Source organism: Petaurus breviceps, unplaced genomic scaffold (assembly GCF_028583685.1).
Source record: "Petaurus breviceps papuanus isolate PSGF00001 unplaced genomic scaffold, PetGlider_PUasm1.0 91133, whole genome shotgun sequence".
In the NCBI taxonomy this organism is placed as follows: domain Eukaryota; kingdom Metazoa; phylum Chordata; class Mammalia; order Diprotodontia; family Petauridae; genus Petaurus; species Petaurus breviceps.
This window is the reverse complement of record NW_027187419.1, coordinates 67,991,234-68,012,160: the sequence shown is the minus strand read 5'-3', so window position 1 is coordinate 68,012,160 and position 20,927 is coordinate 67,991,234. Positions and strand designations below refer to the sequence as shown.

General features: G+C 35.7%; 1 protein-coding gene and 1 pseudogene across 3 annotated transcripts in view; both read right to left on the bottom strand.

Moving 5' to 3' along the window:
* LOC138155417 (biogenesis of lysosome-related organelles complex 1 subunit 2 pseudogene) overlaps positions 1-6,024 on the bottom strand; it is a 964,561-nt pseudogene extending 958,537 nt beyond the window's left edge.
* Positions 1-20,927, bottom strand: part of PDS5B (PDS5 cohesin associated factor B) — a 234,921-nt gene that overhangs the window by 45,717 nt on the left and 168,277 nt on the right. For all 3 annotated transcript variants that reach the window (XM_069080647.1, XM_069080648.1, XM_069080649.1), the window contains 5 exons: positions 20,352-20,510; positions 19,401-19,469; positions 18,489-18,625; positions 9,968-10,091; positions 3,744-3,948 (listed from right to left, as the gene is read on the bottom strand). In XM_069080647.1, the coding sequence (XP_068936748.1) occupies positions 3,744-3,948; positions 9,968-10,091; positions 18,489-18,625; positions 19,401-19,469; positions 20,352-20,510 (694 nt within the window). The remainder of the gene's footprint in view (positions 1-3,743; positions 3,949-9,967; positions 10,092-18,488; positions 18,626-19,400; positions 19,470-20,351; positions 20,511-20,927) is intronic.

The window sequence follows — 20,927 nt, the reverse complement described above, 5'->3', positions numbered from 1 at the left end:
CGAAGTTTTGCTTTGGGGTTCACTTATGGGAAAAGTGGTGTGATTCAGCCAGATGAGAATCTGGGTAGCCGTTGAGTCCCCCAGCTTTGAAAACCCAGATGTTGGTGCTTCTCTCTCTGGTAACTAACTACATATATATGTAATGATCAGACAGCTAGAAGCCCTGTCAGTCTATTAAATTATGCTATTTTCTCTGTCCATATTTTTTGTCTGCTTGTAATTTTTGTATTTTGTTAAGTTCAGGGTGCTGACTTTTCCCCCTGAACTAATTGAATTATTTACATACACACAAAAAAACAGACACACACAAACACACGTTTGATTAAAGTAAGATTGTTAACCCTTTTGAGTTGCTTTCCTTTAGAAAAGCACATGAAATAACCTGTGCTAGTATGCTAGAGTGGTTGCTGTTACAAATTCATTTCCTCCCTCCTTACCCTCCTTGAGAAAGCAAGCAATTCGATATAGATTATACATGTGAAGTCATGAAAAACATATTTTCTTAGCTTCTAAAAAACTTTTCATTTCACAGTGAAGTCAAGAGTGTTCACCACAAGTCAGTCAGGAGGTATTTATTAAGCATCTACCACATACCATTAGGAAGCATCATATAGAAGATTCAGTACAGAGCTGAAATTCAAGGATTGTTTGTAAATGTTTTGTAAAGAATTCCAGATCCTCCTCTTTGTGGCTGATGACCTTGTTGCAGATCCTACCAAATAATCAACTCAAAAATTTTAACTACTAGTCACAAAGAAATATCAAATGGATAAAAAAAAAAAGCCCTATTGTCAATACTACAAAGTGCAGTAGGATGGACTACTCATATAGACAGTCCATAAGTGCGTATCTTGGGAGATATATTGTAGGTGGACAATGAACTTGGTCAGAACTGAATGGTAAGAAAAAGGAGTCTGGATTATATTTGAATTTCAACTCTCAGAACTAAGCTGTTAACCATATCAGAAATAGTGTAGGAATCAGTATATATGATTATGAGATACCGTGTTTCCCCGATAAGACGACACTGTCTTATTAAATTTTTGGACAGAAAAACACCAGAGGGCTTATTTTCAGGGGGAGGGCTTATTTTAATGAACATTGACAGCAATTTTAATAAACAGGTAAATGTGAACAAAAAAAATGTACCTTTATTCAATAATGAATTCAATAAAGAACAGGATGACGCGCTCACTGCTGCAGCTCGGAGCGCGCGTGCATTTCGGGGGGGGGGGGGGGGGACGGTGCATACAGAGGGTACCGTAATGTAGCGCAGGGGATCACCTTCACTACAGTAGCAATCTCAATAGGGCTTGTTTTCGGGGGAGTGCTTATTTTAGAGGAATCTTACACAGTAAGGGGAGGGCTTATTTTCGGGATAGGTCTTATTATCAGGGAAACACGGTATATCCTGTTTCTTAGATTATAGCAAGCTCCACAGGTATAAATGCTATTATTTCCCTAATATTTAGTGAACAAATATCAATCAGAAACAACTACATTAAGCTATTTTAATTAAAATGTGATTTAATCATATTATGGAGAGGCAGCATGGTTTAACACAAAACAATAAAGTCAAAAGATCTGAATTCAAAGTCCAGCTCTGCAATCAACTATCCTTGGGCAAGGTACTTAATCCCTTAGTCTCAGTTACCTCAACTGCAAGCAATAAGGAAAATGACTGAATTGTCTCAAATGTATCTTTCCAGCTCTAAAATTCTATCAGTTTTCCAATTTCTTCCAGTTCTGTGGCTCAAATTTGTTTCAACATTTTAAACTGTATTTTTTATATGAATTCAAAATATTTCATGAAATACTCTCTTATGTCCAGGTAAGAACATGGGTTTTAGTCTGAGGACCTGGGTTCAAATCCTGCCTCAGTCACAGGTTACCTGTATAACCTTGAGCAGTTCACTTAACATGCCTTTGTCTCAGGTTCATCATCTGTAAAATGAGAGTGTTGAATTTCCAACTCTAGATCTATTATTCTATAATCTTATGTTCTGATAAAATGAAACTAACAGAAAGGATTTAGTAATTTTAAAAGATTACAAATCAACCAAGAAACACAGAAAAAATAAAATCATATTACAAATATTTCATTTTAGGACTACAGTCACATTTATAGCAAAAAAAAATTTTTTTACTTGCTATTCCTTTAAAAGTTTGGACCTAAAAGAATCATTCCTCCTTGAGAATTTTAGAATATTAAAGAGGAGAATTACTTTTCTGCACATTGTTTGATATCACCCTTTTACTGGAAAAAAAAATTTGTTTCTATACAGCCCACAATCTCTTTCTTCCCTGGTTTTAGACAAACTTTAAGGAATAGGGTAAAGATTATTAGGAAACAACTGAGAAGGTAAAACAAACAAATTTGGGGCGGCCAGGTAGCACAGCAAGTAAGAGCACCGGCTCCAGTGTTGAGAAGACCTGGAGATCAAATCCCGGGCTCAGACACTTAGCACCCACCCAGAAACACCTGGCCGTGTAACCTTGAGGAAGTTACTTAACCCCAATTGCTTAGGGGTGGCCAGGTGGCTCAGCGAGTAAGAGTACCGGCTCCAGTGTTGGGACAACCTGGAGATCGAATCCCGGGCTCAGATACTCAGCACCACACCCAGAAATAACTGGCCGTGTAACCTTGAGCAAGTTACTTAACCCTGATTGCTTAAAAAAAAAAAACAAATTCATTTATCTTCAATAGTTGAACCTTCAGTATCCTTTGGCCTGATATCCTTCAGCAGTTGTCATTACGTCACAAAATCAAGACTCTTCCATAAACCCCAAGTCTGTCCCTTCTTGACACCAGACTACTCACAGAGGTCTGTCAAACTGCATCTTTTCATTTAGCAATGCTCATCAACAAATGCCTCTTCTTTCAAATACTCAGTTTCAGGACAATTTCGAACATCACTAATCATGCCAATTAAACTCCATAAAAATCAGTCAATGTCTATACAAAATTTAGTTGTTTTTAAGATATTTTAATGGGGCCCTGATTATAAACATAATCCAATAATAATTCAACTCTCACACTTTTGTCCATAGTTAAACTATTTATTACCCTACCTAAACTTAAAAATTTACTATATAATTCAAGAGCCAGAGATGTAGATCACGTTTAAGCAACTGTGTATAAGCGAGCTCCAAATATTTTTTTTTATTACTTTTAAGAATGGAGAAGATTTAGACAGAATGGTATTCAGACAACACTAACCTATAAAAATATCACAATTTTTTGCCTTGGCAGAAATAGTTAAGAAACAGGAGAGTTCATGCCAAAGTACAAATACCCTCATGGAAAGATTTGTGAAGTACACAGGCAGAAACAGAGAAATAAATACCTGTTCTTAATCAGAGTCAGGTGAAAACTAGGGTCAACAGTGACCAAAGCCTGTCATTTTAAGCTTTCTTTCAACTGATAATTCTTAGATTATCTATAAACCTAAAGAATATACCCACCTAGCAATAGTAGTTCTCAATATCCTGCTTTTTCTTCCTGGCCTTTTTTCTCGTCTCATCTTCCATATAAAAAGATAATGAATAAAAGCCTGACATTGAAATATTTGTGTCATTTCTGTAAGCTGACTGTTTATGAAATTAAGTATTGACAAAAATTTAAATTTAAAGCAACAATTTAAGAAACTTAACATAAATTAGGTTTGTGTTTTATACAACTCTCACATTATACCAATTTAAAGTTTGCTTTTGATTCTGGAACACTTTCCCAACATCCTTACCACTGACTGCTGCATGCTGCTTCAGATATTCGCGTCTCACATTTATATTTTTCACCAGACACTGGCGGGCATGCGCTCTTCTTTCTTTCACTGGGTCTTTTGCACACAGTGCACAGATTGCCATGTATTCAAGTGGTAACCGTAATCTGGAAAGGCCCTTGTGAAGTTTCTGAGCAAACACTTGTCTTACTTGGTAGCATTCATCCTATGGGGGGAAAATTAAATTCCTTTTGTTATGTCATGTAAATCACCATTTAAAGAAAAGTGTTTTAATAAACAAATATATAAACACATACACATTTATATAAAAGCTATCCAGAGAGTCTTAGAAAAGTTTTAAGCTTAATTATTTCAGAAGTATAAAATACTTAAAAATATCATTTGAAAGTTTTTTTTAATTTATACGTTTTTAGTTTTAGATTTCAAATAATAAAATTTTGATTTAATTTTATTTTCCAGGTGACACTTTCTCAGACCAACAGATTGCTAAAGAAGGTTCTCTGTACATTTTCTTGTGGGGGGTCAGGTCAAAGCTATCCTGAAAGTATCAAAACCTCATTGTTTAGATGACTTTAAGGTTGTGGGTACAAATGCAATACTTTTCATTACTGAGTAACAACTGATCAAAATTTTTTCAAAGTTCAAAAATCAACGATATATATAGTATATGATATGTTAAAATATTTTAGGGGGACCCTGATTATAATCATAATCCAATAAAGTATTAGTTCAATGTTGAATTTTAATTTAAAAATACCAATATTTCTTTTTTTTAATTTGTACTTTTTTTGGAGGGGGGAAGGTAGGGCAATTGGGGCTAAGTGACTTGCTGAAGGTCACACTCCTAGGTTTTTGTGTCAAGTGTCTGAGGCCGGATCCAAACCCAGGTTCTCCTGACTCCAGGAGCAGTGCTCTACTCACTGTGCCACCTGGCCATCCCCCAAAATACCAATATTTCTTAAAAATTAAATATTTAAAATCCAAAAAATCAGTAAAATCAGTAATATTTGTACCAGTACCCATCTCACAAGGTTGAAAAATCATAACAGATAAATGGTACTCTAATGTAAGCTATTTAATTCTTATTAACAAATTTACCATAAGTAAACTATAGATGAAATAAAATCCACGCTGTTGGACAAAGCTGAGTCGGCAAATATAAATTAAGAAATAAGTAAAAGGGTTATTCTACTCTTACTCCTCCAGAGAGACACTGAATTATTTCCAAAAGCAAAAGTCTTCCACATCTACGAAAAATCAACTCAAAGGGTTTTGATGCAATTACTGTAGGATGATTTTTTTCTCCCTTGAACAAAGTGTTAAGGGTAGAGAGAAAATTCATTACTCAGACCTTCAAAGTACCTTAAAACAGGGGCTCATGACCTAGGCTTTTTTTTCTTTTCTTTTCTCATATGTTGGCATTTATTATTTAAGCTGAAGAACAGATTATGAGGGGGGTGGGGCAAGGGAGGAGACAGGGAGCCTAGAGCCTCTCATCTGTGTCTGCTCCAGGCGGGGTTGATCCTGATTTCTGAGCCTTGGTCCAGGGCACACAAGGAAGCACACGCTAAGATGAGGTTCCAGGGGACAGGTTGAGGAAAACATGGGGGTGGCCAGAGCTACACATCCAGCCAGAGGCGGGGCTGGGATTCTCCTTGGGTCAGCAGCACCACTCCCTTTTGGGAACTGAAGCCTATCGATAAAGTCCCATCCACATATTTCTTATAAAACATTCTTGTAGTTTCAGTCTTTGTGCTAAAGAATCCTTTCATCGCCTTTCTAGCTTCTTGTACTTTGCTTCCAGTTTCTTTGAATATGCATCCAGCTTGTAAGCTGCCTGCTCAAGAGCAGCTACCTGCTCCTCAATTAAAGTGATCTGATCCAGATAAGGCTGAAGGGCAGCATATTTCTGGTTTAAGTCCTTTAGGTTTCTACTTATGTTTACTGCAATATCTTTCATTTCTAGATACTTCAAGCTACTCAGTTTGTTCATATTTTCTAGAAGTTTGTAATCTTCACTGGTGGCTGTCAGCTCGCCTGTCAGGTACGTGGCCATTTTGGAGAACATGTCCTGGCACTGCTCCGTGATGTCCGCCTCGGCGGACTCCGTGGCCTCCTCCACGGCATCGTCTAGGCCAGGGAAGGGAGAAAAGATGGGGAGAGGGAAGGGGAGGAGTAAGGGAAAGGGGACAAGGAAGGGGGAAAAAGGGAAGGGTGGGAGCGGGAGATAAGGGGAGAGGGCGAGGAGGGGGCAGAGGATCGCCATCCGGCTGGGCCCCACCACTCCCTCTTCCTTTCTACTCGCCCCCTAGGCTTTTTTTTCCTTCAAAATTTTGGCTTCCTTTGTATACCTGTGTATTTTATTTCAGACATTTAAAATCTTTATTCTTGGAAGTGGTCCTTAGGCTTCATTAGACTGACAAAGGGACCTATGACACAAAGAAGGTTAAGAAATGTCTGCCTTATACAATTCATCTAGTCTATACCTATCACATGATAGATATTTCTGACTTAACAGTCCTAGACTGACTAGACTGTGGAACAGACACAAAGGATAATAGCTGGGGAATGTTACCAGGGCTATTACAAGAAGCAAGGAGGGGGCAGCTAGGTGGCGCACTGAATAGATCACCAGTTCTGGAATCAGGAGGACCTGAGTTCAGGCACTTAACACTTACTAGCTGTGTGACCTTGGATGAGTCACTTGACCCCAACTGCCCTGCCTTCCCCCCTCCAAAAAGCAAAAAACAAAAATAAACCCAAGAAGCAAGAAGAAGCAAAGTTCAGCACCCCCAGAAGTATTTGTATGGGGGGGGGGGGGCCAGGGGGAGAGGGAGAAAGGTGGGCCATGCCAGTATCCTAGAAAACATGGTATAGTGGAAAGTGACCTGTATTAAGAAGACCAGACTCTGCTACTATCTTCAGTAAGTCACTTAGCTTCTCTGTGCCTTCGTTTCTAAGAAACAGCTTCTATGGTCCTTTACAGGTTTAAATCAATGATTCTAAGGACTAAAAGATATACTATATGTTTTCAAAAATTGCTCTAAGGGAGTATCATTTTTTTAGTTTGATGTTTCACTAAAATAAGTTATTTGATTTTCAAAATCTCAATAATAACGATAAAAAACTTATTTATAAAATTCTTATAAAACTGGAACAAGCTCAACTGCAGAAGTGCCATTTTAAATTTTAAAGAAACCAAATGTTTCATAGCTCATAACTATGCCATAAGTGATAGCAATATACTGAAATAAAAGCAACAATTCATTCATTCAATATTTACTGAGTATATTATGTGCACATCAGAATTAAGTGTAAGGAACTGAATTTCTTAAATGCTAAAAGAGCAAATCGTAGAAGGTGACTTTCAAAATGGAAAGCAAAATGTTTTTTTTTAATTTCTTAGGTATGTTAAGTATCACGTGAATTTACTCTTTTGCATTTAAAATAAACATAACATACTCTTAAATACCTGGGAAATTAATTGTTAGTTTCTATAATGTCCAACTAAGGTCTTAAGGCTAATGTCCTATCAAAGAGTAGGCAGAACCCACTGTATTCTAGAAGGCTGTTTATTCTAAGAGAGTAGAAGTTGGTAAAGGTCCTACCACATGGAAAAGGCTACAAGCATGGGTCAAGAAATAGAAAGTAGTTTGAGGAACAGCCTAGTTCACCAGATGGCTTGAAATAAGGTATTTCATTTCAGTCTTAGCAACTCATGAAATTGTTCAAACAGGCATGTAGGGATTGGAGTCTGCAGTGGTAAAGGGAAGATCCAAATTATGAAATTACAGATCTTCTAAAGTACTAAAGTCTGTTGTATTGTCTCCTCTGCTTCAGGACTTTTTAAATTTTACTTTTTCTACTCCATTAAAATATACTGTATTTATTATCTGGGACATTCTGTAGATTGACAATGCTATTTTAAAAACTTGAGCAATCAAAGCAGCTCTTTTTTTTTTTTTAAAGCAATTGGGGTTAAGTAACTTGCCCAAGGTTACACGGCCAGTTATTTTGTGTGGGTGTTAAGTATCTGAGGCCAGAACCAATCCAGGGTCCTCCTGACTCTGGGGCCAGGGCTCTTACTCACTGCGCCACCTAGCCACCCCAAAGCAGCTATTCTTCAATTCTAGGACACCTAACTAAAAAATCCCAATGTCGTATGGTAGAAAGAGTATCCAACTGAAAATGACCCAGTGTTCAAATCCTACTGTGGTAATCTGTGCTATCTTGGGTGGGGTCACTTAATCTCTCTGGCTCTGTTTCCCATCTATAAATTGAGGGGGTTGGACCAAATGGCCTGTAGGGAACCTTCTAATCCCTATGATCCTATCAACTACTGACTAGAGTAGAGTAGTATAACCACATCTGTCTGATGATTTGATGTGTGAACATTTCTAGAAAGCAACAACTGATTCCTTCCTATTCAGATAAACATTAATAGAACACTCATTAGACAGTATTACTTAATTATTTTTAATACTGATTCTATCACTGCTTATGTACTTCCACCCTTAAAGCTGCATTCCAAAAACAGAAAAGATGCTAAAAAAATACATAATCGAGAATTGGCAGCCACACATGCCTGATTCCAAGAAAATAATATTGCTCACCTAGCTCCACCAAATTATTTATGTGTACCCACAAGCATACTCTAACTAACATCATTAATAGACTTTGCAATAATGCATTAGTTGAATCTTTAGACATTCTGACTGGAATTTTAAGCTACAACAGGATTTCAGGAAATTATAGTGAAGTTCAGTGTTTTTTTTTTGTTTTTTTTTTTTTAAGCAATCGGGGTTAAGTAACTTGCTCAAGGTTACACGGCCAGTTATTTCTGGGTGTGGTGCTGAGTGTCTGAGCCCGGGATTCGATCTCCAGGTCGTCCCAACACTGGAGCCGGTGCTCTTACTCGCTGAGCCACCTGGCTGCCCCTAGTTCAGTGTTATTTTTAAAGAACATCAATTAGGGTAAGATTTTATGTGACATATTTGGACAGTTTTTATTGTTTATTTTCATAATTTTGAAAAACTTTTCTTATGTCCCTATGAAATAGTTGGATAGAATGTATTATTGACCTAATTATCTGACATTTATGCAGTTGTAATTTCCCCCAAATCTCATTTTTCTAGTCTAGTCTCCAATCTCTGAAACAAAGAACTCAAAATTGTTCTAAGATCAATTATACAAAATACCCTCTTAAGACAAAGCAAGATTAGACAAGACTATGTATGCACAACAAGAAATGTTAGGTATCAAATACTGACAGAAATGGATGGAAACTCACTGGGTCTCTAAAGTAATGAAACATAGAATTATGCATACAAAAGCGGAGGACAAGAGTATAAGATTTTATATATAACTGCAATGCACAAAATCCATATTATAATGTATAACTTATGGAAAGTGACTGAAATTCTTATCTTTAAAAAAATATTCTAAAATGTTAGTTCAAATCAAAATTCACATAATAATAAATGCTCTTAAGTACAGAACTCAAGTAATTAGTACAGTAATTATTTCAGTTCTTTAAACTTAAAGTCAAAGTAGCTTTAAGTTCTGCTACAGATTGTGTGTGTTATATATACTTCAATTCTTCAACCACTTTTTATATTATTGTTTTGACTATTTTCTCCTGAATCCAAATCAAAATAATTCTGAGCCTTATTAGATGATTTGATAAGCTGCTGTGTATTTAAAAAAAAATCTTGCTGAGAAGTAAAAAATATTTTATCAGAATAAGACTGGAGTGGTAATTATCCCGTGTCATTTTGGTGACTAATTATAGACTTCTGATTTTTTCTATTCAGTGGACTACTTTAGCAACACTTAAATAATGTGAGTGGCTGAAGAGGTAGTCATGGAAATAGCCTAGAAAGAGCAAGGACTAGAAAGGAACTGTGTTCAAATCTCACCTCTGACACTTGCCCCTTGTATGGCTCTGACCAAGTCATTTAATTTCCCTGGGTCTCCATTTCCCTGTCTGTAAATGAGAGGGTTGCATGTCCCAGTCCCCAAATTTTATCCAGCTCTACATCTAATACACCTAATTACACCTAGAATCTAATTAGAGAACTAAAAGTCCAGCACCACAGTTTTAAAAAATAATTTATGACTGAGTTAATTAAACTAAAACTTCATTTAAGTTTTTAATCTATCTTTTGGGGTAGACTTTTTCTTACTGAAATCCACAGACTATAACAGGTAGCCATTTTCCTTACATTGATAGCCAGAGCACATAACTGATATTGTTCTAATGTGATGATTTCATGGTAACAAGGTTCTTGGGCCAACTTCACAATTGCACTTCCAGCAGCCAATCTCAGACGTGACATATCTGGTTTACTAAAAATAAAAAAGAAGAAATGTATTAGCTTTTGTTTTTAATTTTTGCACATGGTATTGCTAGTTCCTGGATTTTATTTTGTTGTTTTTTGTTTGTTTTTTGCTTTTTGGAGGGCAGATGGGGTTAAGTGACTTGCCCAAAGTCACATGGCTAGTGTGTCAAGTGTCTGAGGCCAGATTTGAACTCAGGTCCTCCTGACTCCAGGGCCAGTGCTCTATTCACTGCGCCACCTAGCCACCCCTATGGATTTTATTTTGTAATGATATTAAATATTTATTTGTAAAATAAGATGCAACAAATCTTCAATATCTCTCCTTTGTAATAAAACATAAATCTATGTTAATTTCATGCTAACAACTTTTGTTTTCCCCTTAAGAAATAACTTTCTGCTAAACCTAAAATAAATCTGCAGACATACTATGTGACTTTCAACACTGTGTGTGTGTGTCTCTCTGTGTGTGTTAAGTATGATAAATAGCAAGTTTCAATGCCTAATCAGTCAATTTTATCAACAAGCGCAATTTGAAATAGTGTGAAGAACAATGGGTTGGTAATCAGGAAACCAGATCTAAGCAGAATGATCTTATTTGACATGATTAATATTACATGAGTAATATATCATTTCCCCCTTTTGGGTCTCAGATATATCACCTATAAATGAGGTAGAGGAAGAGAAATAAATAACTGATCCCTAATATGCCATGACTAACTTATAAAATGTCTGCTCTGAAACCAAACAGAGGTACTACATAAAAAGCTGGTTCTGGAATCAACAGAACTCTGGGATCAAGTCATGCCTCTGACCCATTTTGGCAGGGTCACCATGGCCAAGTCACATAAGCTCTAATTCTCTAAAACTATAAGTAACACACGCTTTGTTGGTCTGAAAGCCTTTTCCATGCCAGGCATTCATCCAAGCAGAGCTCCCAAGCCAAACCATCCAAGTTTAAGTAATTCCCATTAAATAATCAGTAACGTATAAAAGTAAAAATTAACAAATGATATCAGTCATAATCATGTATAGTTTTATAATAACTTTCCAAAGAATATGCTTTGGATTGAGATGAGCACTTCTTTGGATGTTTGTTGGCAAGTTTCTTTTGTGTCAAACCAAATTTAATTAATAAAAAATAAAGTTTAAAAAATGCTGACTTCTGGGGTGGCTAGGTGGTGCAGTGAATAGAGCGCCGGCCCTAGAGTCAGGAGGACCTGAGTTCAAATCTGACTTCAGACACTTAACACAAAAACTAGCCATGTGACCTTGGGCAAGTCACAACCCCAACTGCCCTCCAAAAAGCCAAAAAAAAAAAAAAAACCCCCCACCAAAAAAAAGCCGACTTTTAATATTGCCTGGGACATTGAGCTATTTAGCAACTTGCCCAGGGTCATACAACCAGTAAAAGACAGAGACTGATCTTGGCCCCAGATTTTCTAGACAGCAATCTCTAATAAAACTGTGGAGCAAACTCTAATAAAACTGATACCCATTGACACTGGTAGAGGAAATTACTTTCAGCAAGGACTCTCTATATCAATGAAATGCCAGATATTTCTTTAAAAAGTGATTTAAAAAAAATAAGATCTAACATTAAACAAAATTGACATGGCAAGCACTCTAATATTAGCTCCGATTTATGTAATGCATTATAGTTTACCAAGGGCTTTTCTCTTTAGCATAATTATTCCTACTTTATAGATGAGCAAATGATGGTTCTGAAAAATTCAGTGATTTGCCCAAGGTCATAAGTGATAGTGGTAGAAATAAGAGCCAGGTCTTCAGACACAAACCCCAATGCTCTTTTTTCCTACAACTTGCTACTCTCTACTGAATAACAGTTTTTGAAATAGTATAATGGAAGACAGGACAATGGCCAAATGAGCACTGTTTTTAAATTTCAAAATTCCAAAAATTACTTGTAAGCTTTCTTATAGTAGTTTAAATGTAAATAAAGTACACATATAATAAATGGCATCACACTACTATAGTATTATATTTTACACATATACTTGTGGGTATGCATGTATAAACACACACAAATATAATTATTTTGTATATTATACTTCTCACTGGTGAACTTAGGATTTATCAAAATTTATCAAAACAGTCCTTCATACTATATAATACATGTGTTGCAGGAAATGGGATATCTAATGAAAGAAAATCTATAAATTAAAGTCATGCTTGTAGTTCTGTTGTGAAGGAATATTATACAATATTAATTAATGAATTATTTATTGATCACCTACTTTGTGTATCACCATTTTGTTAAGCATTGAGGGACATTAAAAAATACAATAATAAGGCATGTTGGCTCCTCCTTCTCCTAAGAGTTTATAGTCTAGCTAGCTTAGGATGCTGTGCTCACTAATGCCCCATATTTCCTTCCCTGGGGGGCAGGTATTAATTTCCTTCCAAGGCAATAATTAGCTAATTCAATAAATTAACTGTACTAATGTGCTAATGAGTTCTAAAATTCCTCGGAGACTTTCCTCCAATGCTTGAGGTATCTGTGTAAATTATGAAAAGGGTCTTCTAGAGACACAAAATTATTTGGTCTCTCTTTGTATTATGCCAATTTATGTAAATTATTTCTGGAATCAACAGAAAGTATACCTATAACTATATAAAGTTCATCTTCTTAAAAATTAACATTCTAGGGGAGGCCAGGTGGCGCAGTGAGTAAGAGCGCCAGCCCCAGTGTCGGGAGACCCGGGATCAGTTCTGGCCTCAGATACTTGGCACACACACAAAATAATAACTAGTCGTGAAACCTTGAGCAAGTTACTTAACCCAAATATTACCAAAGATTGTTCTTCCTTAAAAGTTGCAAATGTCTAATTTGTAGTAAATGATCACTCTACTAATCCTGATCACTTATGAAAACACAAAAACCATTTAATTTCACACCTGGGTTAAACAAATAATTCTAGTATATTTATGAAGTCCTGACAAAAAATTCAAGCTTGTGTAACTCATTTGCATTTGTGAAATTCAAGTCAAAGATTTTAATGGCTGATAGCAATAATTTTAATAAAAATCATAATCCTGGGAAGAAATTTTGCTGACAACATAAGCACACATATAACCATGACCAAATAATTTGTCAGAGATTTTATACTTCACTATTAGGCAGGGGGTCCACTTCTGAGAACCAAGATGGTGGAGTAAGAAGTAAATCACTCTCACCCTTCCCTATTGACCTCTTAAAGTCCAGAAAATATCACCATAGGAAAAACCCTGGAACAGCTGAGGCAGCAGTAAGACAGAGTGCAGCAGTCTTGTAGCCCAGGAAGCTTGGGGAACAGGAAATGTCCCTCCCGTTCTGCAAAAGGGGGAGCAGCACAGCAGCAAGCCCCACCTCAGCAAACCAGGAGGAGATCCTGTGGGCTAGGGTAGCAGAGTAGGCAAACGTAAACACTAGGATCCTCCAAGTGCCTCCGCACAGGCAAGGGAACTGGCAGATATCAGCTAAGAAAACCACGTGTGGCAGCGTTCTCCAGCAGCCAAATCTCCTGGTGCTTCAGCACAACTCCAGGAAGGAGGCAGATATTCTCCAACAGCCAAATATTTGAGTGCAAAGTTCAGGTGAGCAGGAGCCAGTGCCAAGGCCCAGGTGAGTAAGAGCCAGTGCAAGGCCCGGGTAGGCAGGCATTCCCCAGGGGCCAGACTCCCTACTCCCATATTGAGAGCTCCAGTGTTGCTGACCCCAGATCAGCACCAAATAAGGTGCCAGGATCTGAGGCTACAGTATACAAAGCCAATGACCAGGTCCCAGGCACCTGGCACAAGAAGCTTGGGTCAGTGATCTCCTACATTCCAAGAGGAGAGCTCAACTCTAAGAGGCAGGAATTAGGCAAACACAATGAGCAAAAAGCAGAAACAGACAATGACCAGAGAGTCTTTTTATGGGGGCAGGGAAGATCAAGACACAAATTCAGAGGAAAACAACACTGTCAAATATACCCACATCTGAAACCTCAAAGGGGAATATGAACTGGTCTGAAGCTCAAAAAGCCTTCTTGGAAGAACCCAAGAATAAATTTAAAAGTCAAATAAGAGAAGAAGAATTGGGAAAATAAATGAGAGATATACAAGAAAGAGTCAATAGTTTAGAAAAGGAAGGACAACAATTATAGAAAACAAGTCCTTAAAAAGTAGAATTTGCCAAATGGAAAAAGAGGAACAAAAACTCACTGAAGAGAAGAGCTCCTTTAAAAGTAAAATGGGTCAAATGGAAAAGGAGACGGAAAATCTAATAGAAGAAAACAATTCCTTAAAAATTAGAATTGGGCAAGTAGATGCTATTGACTCTATGAGATACCAAGAATCAGTCAAACAGAAACAAAAGAATAAAAAAAACAGAAGAAAACATAAAATACTTCATTGGTAAAACAATTGACCTGGAAAATAGATCCATCCAGGAGAAAGTTTAAAAATTATTGGGCTACCTGAAAAGCATGATGAAAAAAAGAGCCTGGACAGGCTTCAATGATTTCAGGAAACCACCTCCTGAAAGAGATCCCAAATTGAAAACGCCAAGAAATATTGTAGCCAAATTCCAAAATTACCAGGTCAAAGAGAAAATACTGCAAGCAACCAAAAAGAAACAATTTATATATTATGGAACCACAGTCAGGATTATGCAGGACCTTGAAGTTTCTACATTAAAAGATAGGAGGGCGTGGAATATAATATTCCATAAGGCAAAAGAGCTTAGATTACAACCAAGGATCAACTACCCAGCGTACTGAGCATAATCTTTTAGGGGAGCAGATGAACATTCAAACTTTCTTGATGAAAAGACCAGAGCTTAATAGAAAATTTGATCTTCAAATAAAAGACTCAAGAGAGGCATAAAAAGGTAAACAGGAAAGAAAAAACTAAAATATGTTATTAATAAAGGCAAACTGTTTACATCCCTAGAAGGGAAGATGACTCGAGTAACTCTTGGGAACTGTATTATCATTATGCCATTTAAAAGGCATATACATAGATAGAGGGCTTGGATATATAAGTTGACTTTAGTGTGATGATTAAAAAATCTAATTAAGTGGTGAAAAGGGATGGAACTGAGAGAAGAGGAAAGGAGGGCACAGAGTAAATTACATCACCTAAAAAGACATAAAAACCTATTACAGGAGAGGGAAAGAAGGGAGAGAGATGAACATTAATTGAACCTTACTCTCATCAGATTTGGCTTAAAGAGGGAATAATATAATCAGGAATAGAAATCTAACTTACCCTATAGTTAGCAGGAGGGGAAAGGGGAAAGAAAAGGGAGGGTGTTGGTAGAAGGGAGGTAAGAAGTAGTGAGGGGAAAGGGGAAGATAAGGGAGAGGGCTAATAGAAGGGCGGACAGACTGAAGGAGGCGGTGTTCAAAAGCAAAACTCTAGTGAGGAAAGAAAGGGAGAGAGGGGAGCATGAAAGAAAAGCATAAACAGGGAAAAAATAGGATAGAAAGACACAGATAGTAATCATAATTGTGAATGTGAAAGGGATGAACTCTCCCATAAAACAGAAGTGCATAGTAGAATGGATTAAGAACCATAATCGCACAATATGCTGTTTACAAGAAACACATTTGATGCAGAGAGATACACACAGTATAAAAAGGTTGGAGCAGACTATTTCATACTTCAGCTGAAGTAAAAAAAAAAAGCAGGGGGTAGCAATACTGATCTCAGAAAAAGCAAAAGCAAAAACATCTAATTAAAAGAGATAAGGAAGAAAACTATATCCTGCTAAAAGGCACCACAGACAATTAAGTAATATCATTATTAAACATATATGCACCAAGTGGCATAGCACCCAAATTCTTAGAAGTGAATTTAAGGGAGATACAGGAAGAAAGAGACAGCAAAACTATACTAGTGGGGGACCTCAACCTATCCCCACTCTGAACAAGATAAATCTAACCACAAATAAACAAGAAAGAAGTTAAGGAGATGAATAGAGTTTTAGAAAAGTTAAATATGGTTCACCTCTGGAGAAAAGTGAATGGGGACAGAAAGGAATATAGCTATTTCTTAGTGGTACATGGCACCTACACAAAAACTGACCATGTATTAGGACATAAAAACCTTACAATCCAATGCAGAAAGGCAGAAATATGAAATGCATCCTTTTCAGATCATGATGCAATAAAAATTACATGTAATGAAGGGCCATGGAAAGATAGACTAAAAATTTGTTGGATACCAAGTAATTTAATCCTAAAGAATGAATAGGTCAAAAAGCAAATCAACTTCATCCAAGAGAATGACAATAATGAGACAATATACCAAACTTATGGAATGCAGCAAAAGTGGTTCTTAGGGAATGTTTTGTATCTCTAAATGCTTATAAGAATAAAATAGAGAAAGAAGAGATCAATGAATTTGGCATGCAACTAAAAAAGCTAGAAAAAGAACAAATTTAAAATCCCCAACAAAATACCAAATTAAAAATTCTGAAAAGAAGAGATCAATAAAACTGAAATTAAGAAAACTATTGAACTAATAAATAAAATTAAGGGCTGGTTTTATTAAAAAAAATACACAATAATATAGATAAATCTCTGATTACTCTGATTTAAAAAAAGAAAACCAAATTACCAGAATAAAAAATAAAAAGGATGAATTCACCACCAACGAAGAGGACATCAAAACAATAATTAGGAACTATTTTGCAAAACTGTATGCCCAAAAATATGACACTCTTAGTGAAATGGATGAATATTTACAAAAATACAAATTGCCCAGATTCACGGAAAAGGAAATAAAATACTTAAATAATCCCATTTCAGAAAAAGAAGTTGAACAAGCCAGCAATGAACTCCTTAAGAAAAAATCACCAGGGCCAGATGGATGTACAAATGAATTCTATCCAACATTTAAAGAACAAATACTATATAAACTATTTGGGGTAATAGGCAAAAAAGGAATCCTACCAAATTTTTTCTATGATACAAATATAGTGCTGATACCTAAACTGGGAAAAGGCAAGAAAATTATAGACCATTTTCCCTAATGAATATAGATGCAAATATTTTAAATAAAATATTAGCAAACAGATTACAGCCAATTTGTCAAGGATAATACACTATGACCAGGTAGAATTCAGAACAGGAATACAGGGCTGGTTCAATATTAGGAAAACTATCAGCATAATTGACCATATCAACAAAAAACCAGAAATCACTATTAGTCATAAATTTTCTCATTAGCCTCTCATTAGACTATAGGGGGAAGAGACTTGAGACACAGAGACAAACCAATAGGCTATTGTAACAGAAAGGTAATGAAGACATTTACCAAGGCAATGGCTTTATCGGAGGAGAGATGGGAACTTAAAGAAGAGATGTTATGAAGGGAAAAATAGTAAGACTTAGCAATAGAACAAATATAGGGGGTAAAGGGAAAGAGTGAGGAATAGAGAGCAACACCTAAATTTTAATGCTGGGAGACTGGAAAAGGATGGTAGTGCCCTCTACAGTAATAGAGAAGTTCAGAAGGGGAGATGGTTTAGAAAGAAAGATACTAAGTTCATTATCTTTGGACATGTTGAATGTGAGATGTCTATGGACATTTAGAGACATAAGTCTGGAGGTTAAGAGAAGTTAGGGCTAGATAAGCAGATCTGAAGATCATCAACATAGATATTTTTTTTGCTACCAGTCATTAAAAACTGACTTGAATTTCACAGCAATCCAGGCTCACTAGAATTATAAACTTCAATTGATAAAGATTGACTTTTATTTATTTTATATATTTACATATATTTAGTACTTTTTAAAAGCTTCCCATAACTTCAACGAAGCAACAGGAAATACAATAACAGTAGGAAAAGTATCATTACTCATTTTATGGGTTGAGTTACTGACTTGCTACAGAGTTCCCCCAAATTGATAGTACAGGTAAATATTCTCCTTCTAGGTGGGTTATTCCATGTAAAAATTTTTAGGTGATACAGGGGCTAGATGAATTCTAATAATATACAGCAATGAGTTAATTTACTAACGTGAAGATTTGAGCATCAAATAATGTATAGTAAAACAAAATGCATAAATTAATGGGGGATGACGAAATCCTGGAAAGCAGAAAAGGGAGAGAGAAACATTCACAGATCAGATCATAATTGCATGTATTTTTAAAAAATTCTTATCATATATTCCATTAGGCTAATATTCAATGTTGGACTAATTTTTTTAATGACATACTCTTTCTGTGCTATTTATTTGAAATGCATTTTCTATTTAACTGCCCATACAAAATTACACAACAAAGGAAACCTACAATGCTCTATCAGTTCCTTTTATTTTTAACACAGAAAGAACTGTCCAACACTAATCATTCTTGGGTTACGTAATCAAGTAGTTATGCTGTTCACATGGTTTTGAATGAGTTGAATGCATACCTAATTTTCCCCTGTTCTGTTAAGTCTCCATCGCTATGCAATATTGTTGTTAATAACCTCAGTGTAGAAGTTCCTGATTTGCTGTGATTGTTTTTCATTCCTAGCAGCCATCGCACCATCATTTTAATGGCCTGAATCTTAAAAAACAAAAAAAGCAAAGAAACTGTTAACAAGAAATTAATCCTTTAAAAAAAATTTTTTTTTAATCTAGGAAAATCATAAAATTCTTCAAAAACATAAGATAGCTTTATCAGCATCACATTTTTTTTTTCTTTTCAGGTTATAATATGTAGTTTCACTATCAATTTCTAAGTGAGGGATGAACCATCTTCAAAGCATGAGAGGCCACACAAGAGGTTTGAATAAGGAGCCAAAACATAATTATGTAATTACTTAACACTCCTTCCATACCAAGTGAACTACTTAAGGACTCAAAAACTAAGACTCTAGCCTCTCACTCCATTCCTTTGTGCCTGAGGTATAATAACTTGGATCTTATCATCAGTTTTAAAGATCTTTTAGTGAATAAAACAAGTAGGCTAGTTGATAGTTCTAGGGGAGCTAGGACTAATTATGAAACTGGTAACTAAATGATGAATACAAAGGAAAAATGCAATTCCGTGTGTGAAAATTTTAGAGCCAAGAAAAATGAAAGGTTCATAATAAACTTATCATGATAAAACATTACCAAACAACTGTATGGTTTTGTGGAGGGGTTGGGGTGAATGGAACCTTTTTATCTGTAGCTAATAAATAAAATAAATTTTATCTACATTCTACATAGCTACATAAACTATCATGCATCCAATGAACAAAAAAAGTTTTATAAGTAACAAACACAAGCATCAAGACAAAATAGTATAAAAACAGGAGGCCAAAATTTAAGTTACCAAATGGACATACAATACTCACTTTAACTAGTGTCTCAGGAGAAACTTCTTCATCAGGAACCCATAGTTTAGTTGTCTTTTTCCCTGGAAGCTAAACAAAATTAAGGCTTCAGAATAAAGTATATCTACATGAGCAAATATACATGTACAAATACATGCATTTAGACAAATGACCTAATATCTCTGAACTCATTTCCTCATTTATAAACTAAAGGGGTTGGAGATGATTTCTAAAGGTCTTTTCATGGTCCTACCAAATTGCAAAAGGCTTTGAGTACAGCCCCAGAAACTCCATCAACTATGACTATAGACATGGAATTTTTGGAGGCTTCATGAAGGAGGTGGGATTTAAGTTAATACTGAAAGGATGACCTGTAATTCAACAAGCAAACTAGGAGTGAAAGGGCAGAGAGTACCTAGCAAAAAAAAAGGTCACTGAGCCAAAGACTCAGTGGAGTGGAGGCAGTGATACAAGACAAAGCTAGAATAAAAGGTAAGGCTAGACAGTAGAGAATGTTAAATACTAGGGTGCCCTTTGGTATTAGGTAGCGTATAGTGTTTAGTCATAGATACGAATGTGCCTGGTTTGACACATGCTCTCAATAGGTTGCTTATTTAACCAAAGGGTATGGCGACAATTCTTTTATACACACATGAAATATCCCCAAAGTCTTAAGCTTTAAACAGGTTAAAATTACACTAAGACTTTTGTGACCTTCCATATATAAACATGCATATACAAATATGTATATACATTCCATATACAAACATAAATATATGCATGTGTGTATATACGTGGGCATATACGTATATTTTATATGATTATATGTATAAAACACTACTATATGCAAACTACAAGTCTAAACATGTTATTTTCAGTATTTGATTTTTCTAATTACTGTAACATATTCTAGATATTGAAAAATATATAAAACATAAGTCTAAGTTAAAAAACAAAACAAAACTATTTTACCCGGTCATTCATGAGAAGATCTTTCACGATGAAAGTAGCTACCAAAGATTTCAAAGGAGCAGCAAACTGATCTGGTGCAAGAAGAGCTATGTGACCAATAGAAACTAATGGTGTTATGAGATGTTCAAGGTTGCTTGGATCTAGGCTTTTATGCAGTGGCTGAAACAAGAAATGTTATGTCAAATATTGATAGATTTTTCCTGTTAAAAAAAACACTTACCAAAACAAAAGGTCAGGTACGTCAAAGAAACCAGGGAAAAAAGATATATAAAGGAAGTAGATTCAGCAGTATCAGACCTTAAACTATATTACAAGATAAAAGCATTGTTGAAATGTAAAATGGATAATTTCTATCATTTTAAATTAAAATTTTCTTGTATAAATAAAACCTACATAAACAAGAATAAAAGGAATGCAAAAAGTTGGCAAAAACTTTCATAGTCAATCTTTCAGATAGGATGTGATCCAGTTTAAATATTGCTGCGGTCTAGGAAATGATGAGTTGGTTGATTTAGAAAAACATGGACAAGACTTGAACTTATGAAGGAAGGTGATATCCACTTTCAGAGAAACAGA